At 51.8% G+C, this 5,000-nt stretch overlaps 1 protein-coding gene across 1 annotated transcript in view; it reads right to left on the bottom strand.

The window, feature by feature from the left end:
- LOC125043954 overlaps positions 1–5,000 on the bottom strand; it is a 76,675-nt gene that overhangs the window by 1,257 nt on the left and 70,418 nt on the right. The window contains exons 2-8 of the mRNA XM_047640357.1: positions 2,885–3,050; positions 2,591–2,764; positions 2,201–2,372; positions 1,801–1,939; positions 1,408–1,573; positions 542–1,211; positions 1–367 (exon numbers count right to left, since the gene is read on the bottom strand). The exon at positions 1–367 is cut by the window's left edge and continues 1,257 nt beyond it. Of these exons, the coding sequence (XP_047496313.1) occupies positions 1–367; positions 542–1,211; positions 1,408–1,573; positions 1,801–1,939; positions 2,201–2,372; positions 2,591–2,764; positions 2,885–3,049 (1,853 nt within the window). The 5' untranslated portion in view covers position 3,050. The remainder of the gene's footprint in view (positions 368–541; positions 1,212–1,407; positions 1,574–1,800; positions 1,940–2,200; positions 2,373–2,590; positions 2,765–2,884; positions 3,051–5,000) is intronic.

Here is a 5,000-nt window from a genome sequence, read left to right as displayed (position 1 = left end):
CCATCTATGGGTCGTCCGCCATCCCTTGGCCGCCCGTCGGCCCTGGGACGCCCGCCATCCCTTGAGCGCCCCCCGTCTCTTGACCGCCCGCCGTCCCTGCTGCGTCCTGGCCACATCGTCGGTCGTCTTGGCCACATGTCTGATCCCGACATAGTGGGCCGTCGGGGGCCCATGTCTCGGCCGCCTGGCGGAGGGAGGGGCCATATGTCCCGCCCTCCCATCTGGTCTCCGGGTGACATTGGGGGTTCGAAACTCCTCTCGTAGAGCCTCAGGCCATCGACGACCGAATCAATCAGCTGCTGGCGGGAGCTGCCCAGGCGGTCCCTCCATGAGACCAGCATGTCCGCTGCTACTTGCTCCGTTGATCCTGCCGATGTAAAGCCTGGGTCAGTTTATATAAATATATCTATTAAATACAAGGCAAACAAACTCATGTGTACGAATAGGTAAACATGTAACAATAGGATAAATCGGTTGACGCCGAATATAATGAAGAACATATTATAATGGCCAGTGTTCATGGCACTGAGCGGCGACTTACCGATCATGACAGGCACTTGTGGCTTGGACGGGATGAAGGGCACAACGAGACCATCAGCCAGGAGCCATGGGCGGCCGTAGGGGCGGCGGTACTCAAGCGAGGGCGCCTCCATCACGTTGCGGGCCGGCGTGGTTTCGAGGCATCGGACTGTGGAGCAATTGAGCGACTCCACCAGCTCGGGGTCTGCCTCCCGCCACGAGTATTCGGGGTGGAGCGGCGCCGTGCCGGTGATCCAGGCGGAGTGGATCAGGCGATGGCCCTGAGACGAGGAAAGGAGGGGCCAGGCCATCGCCGCCCCCGCTTGGTGGCCCAGGAGCGTGATGCGGCCAGGGTCTCCGCCGAAGTGCTCCACGTTGCGCTGAACCCACTTGAGGGCCGTCAGGAGATCCGAGACGCCCTGGTTGCCGGAGGTGTGAGGGTAGGTCGATGCCGCGAGTCGGGGGTGCGGGAGGAAGCCCAGCATTCCTCGGCGGACCTGCGGGGCAACGAGGACGATCCGGCGCTCCTTCACGACCGTGGTGGCGCCGCTGAGCAGCCAGGGGCGCCGAGTGTCTCCTCCGAGGCTTATCCCGCCCACGTACACCACGACAGGAAGGGGAGAGTCGTACCCAAGTTGGGGCGTGAACACATCCAACAGCAGGCAGTCCTCGGATCCTTCTACTACTGCACCCTACGAGTTAGAAAACAAATCGGAGGAAAACACGATGAAGTAAAACGGTATAAAAATCTAGCAACAAAAAAAAAAAAAAAAAAAAAATGAACATACGAGCATACTCAAGGATACGTTTTCTATGTTACAAGTCCCTAATCTCTATATCGTACTTTTGCCATCTATAGATACGTGTAATTTTGGGTACTACTGTTACCTGAGTGTCGTAGCCCCAGCAGGGTCGTGTCACGTTGGCCAGGTAGGTCCCCGTCCAGCAGTCCTCCAGCGACGTCTGCAGCTGCGACTGTCGAAACCTGTATCGGCCTACGGGAGGGATGGCGTAGGGAAGTCCGCGGAACACGTAGGCGTTGTTCTCAATCACTCTGAGAAAGGGGGAGGCTCGTTACTCTATCTGCCTTGAAAAGGTTCCGATTCCACCTATAACTTTTGTTATGCTTATTACGAGTCATCAGATGATTTTCATCGGTTTATTATTATTCCTCAGCCCATATGGTAAGGACGCATATCTCCTAGATATGTTAGAAGCACCCTACTTTTATATTCCTACACTATGAAAAAAATGACTCCTAAAAAGGGAAAGGCTCGCTACCCTTGGGCGAGACCGCACGCCGTAACGGTTGTGACGTGCGGGTGATGGACTCGAGGGTCCGGCCCGAAGAACGCGCCCCGCGACGTCGAGGCCACAATCACTATCGTCACCACCAGCACAATCAGCACGATGGTACAACCTGGAACCGCAGAATACGGTGGGGATCACGGGAAATCTACTCTGCATAGGAATGCTAAGATGTGGGTCGCTAAAGAAGCTGAATTGTTATATAGGGTTAATGCATTGTCATATTTATTTAAAACAAATTGTGTAAGATATCATCAAAGATATGTATCATTCTCCTCTCTCTCTCTCTCTCTCTCTCTCTCTCTCTCTCTCTCTCTCTCTCTCTCTCTCTCTCTCTCTCTCTCTCTCTCTCTCTCTGTACGTCCGCTCTGACCTATAATGACCCTTGTGGAGGCCAGAGAGGAGAGCATGCGCTCCATCAGCGTCCTGGCGCGACCCTTTCTCCTGGAGTTGGGCTGGTCGAGCTTGGGGTCCCGCACCACCGACACCCCCGGGTCGAACAGGTCCAGGTAACGAGGCTCCCTGTGATACCCCGCGTCGTGGATCTGAAGGGGGAGAATGCAAAACGAGCGTTAAAGCGTCTGCGGAGGTGGTTTTATGGACACTGTGGGACAACTGCTGTTCTCTCTATATATACAGTCAGAGGTAATGCCCTTCAAATATCTGATCTCTGTCGATGTCCCCCTCGAGTGCTTCCTTCATCCATTTTTCAACCATCCCTCCACTAGATCATTCGCACGCTTCCCCCCTCCCCCCCACGTACCTCCGGTTCCGAGTAGGGAGAGGCGGAAGCCCCGTAGGGATCGCTGCTGGAGGGGTCGCGCAGCGGGTCCTTGAGGGGGTCTTTGTAGGTGGGGTCCTTAAAGGCGCCCTCGGTCACGGACACGCCCCTGTCACTCCTGCCCGGGTCGGTGCTCCCCACCCGCCCACCACCGCGCTGTGGAAACAAAATTATCAGGTTTTAACTTTCCTCGATTTCAGCAGTTAAAGGAGAAGATACCAGGCAACTTATCTCTTACATCATAATATTCACCAGCATTGATATGAGCCGACTCACCTGAGCGATCTCAAACTTCCTCCTGAAGAAGGCGGGAATCTTCCAGTGGTGGGAGTTGCGGTGTGGTGGTGGCTGGTTGTGGCGCTGGTCCGCGCCCCGCGGAGGTCCCGACCCGCTGCTCCAACTGCGCGCCACATACCGCCCCACCACGCCCACGCCGGACATCCTGCAACGCAAACACACCGTGTCATGGAATGCTCATCAGCAATTTCATGTTAAACACGTGCCAGAACATGCTTGAAATCAACTACGGTAAAACGTGAGGTTTCCTTCATACGTTATAAATTATAATTAATATGAAATGTCTCCTGATTAGGTAATGCACAGTATCGCACTGGCACTATGCACGCGTTGTAGAGCGATCAGTTCCCACAGAAGTGACAACTTTTATTAACAGTTACAAAAAGTCATATAAGAAGAACAGTTTCACGGCGCCAGTAAACATCCACAAACCGAAAATGTTTACCAAAATACAGAGAGAGCTATGTTAATGGTTAAAAAATATAAAAAAAACACAGAGACGAACAGAGCCGCGCGCGCAAACTGGTCAGGCAAATGGAAACAACGCTACCCGGGAATGCAACGCCCGGAGCTGCTCTTCCTGTTGGATAAGCTCTATGTGTTTCATGTGTTTCCTTCTCGCAAGGTTTTATTTCTGAATAAAGCGCAGTCTTCTGTTTTGATCAGTAATTCATTAGTGGGAAGAAAAAATATATTCATTAATATGTTTGTCTTGGTATGATGGAATGCCTGCAAACAAGAAACGCTAAATACCAGAAAAAAATATTCGTATGGAATACCATTTCCAATCGAGACAAACTAGAGGGAGAAGAATGGGCGAAGGGAGAGAGAAGGGATAAAGAAGGAGAGGGAGAGGGAAGCGAGGATCATCTTAGCTCTCCCCTGTAAGGACTTTAGGGGAGACGTGACGAGCCACCCCAATCACCCTTACTTCCAGGGGTCATAAGATCGAGAATCCTTTAGCCCTCTGAACACCGTCTTGATGTGCCAATTGCTTATTGTGTTTTACCAGATGTTGAAAATTTATTGTGGATGACAGGAGATCCGAAGACACAGGGAAGAGAGGGGAGAGAGGGAGAGGGGAGAGGGGAGAGAGGGGAGAGAGGAGAGAGGGAGAGAGGGAGAGGGGAGATAGGGAGAGGGGAGAGGGGAGAGAGGGGAGAGAGGGAGAGGGGAGAGGGGAGAGGGGAGAGAGGGAGAGAGGGGAGAGAGGGAGAGAGGGAGTGGGGGAGGAGCGGGCGCGAGTATCCGATCACTTTTTTTTTCCATTTCTAACATGTGCGTGCGTGCGTGTGTGTGTGTAGAAATGAAGGTGTTATGTGTGTCTGTAGGAAAAATACGATTGGAAGATAAATATAAGAAATAACGCAATTTCATTACAAGACACGCTACAAACGCAAAATGGAATAAATTAAGAAAAGAAGAGAAAATAAGAAAAAAAAAAGGATAGAAAAAAGAAGGGAGAAAATTTAAAAAGAAAGAAGGGAGAAAAGAAAAAAGAAAAGAAAAGAAAAAACGAAAAAAGGATCAGAGATAAGGAACGAACCAAAAAAAGAAAAGAAGAAAGGAAGAAATGAGAAACAAGAAAACAAAAAAACAAAAAAACGAAGGAGAGAAGAGAAGAAGGAGAAAGAAAAAGAAAACAAGAAAGAGAGAAATGCAGTGCTGAGATATCTCGCCGACGGAAAGAGCATTATCTTGGCATGTTTCCTTCTTCCATTTCTGTGTCTGAATGGCAGGGGGGCGGGGGGGGGGCGTAAATGGCCGGGGGAGGACAAGCGCCCGGGGGGGGAGAAGGGAAACATATGATAGGGGGGGAGAGGGGAAGGATGAGTAACAGGAGGAGGAGGAGGAGGAGGAGGAGGAGGAGGAGGAGAAGAGGAGGAGGAAGAGGAGGGGGGGGAGGAAGAGGAGGAGGAGGAGGAAGAGGAGGGGGGGAGGAAGAGGAGGAGGAGGAGGAGGAGGAGGAGGAGGAGGAGGAGGAGGAGGAGGAGGAGGAGAAGAAGAAGAAGGAGGAGGAGCACAAAGCGGAGAAAGAGGAAGAAAAGGAAGAGAAGAAATCCAGGCAAGAGGGTCAGGAGGATGAAAAGGAAAA

This window comes from Penaeus chinensis, chromosome 34 (genome assembly GCF_019202785.1).
Source record: "Penaeus chinensis breed Huanghai No. 1 chromosome 34, ASM1920278v2, whole genome shotgun sequence".
NCBI lineage: Eukaryota > Metazoa > Arthropoda > Malacostraca > Decapoda > Penaeidae > Penaeus > Penaeus chinensis.
This window is presented reverse-complemented; position numbering and strand designations above follow the sequence as displayed.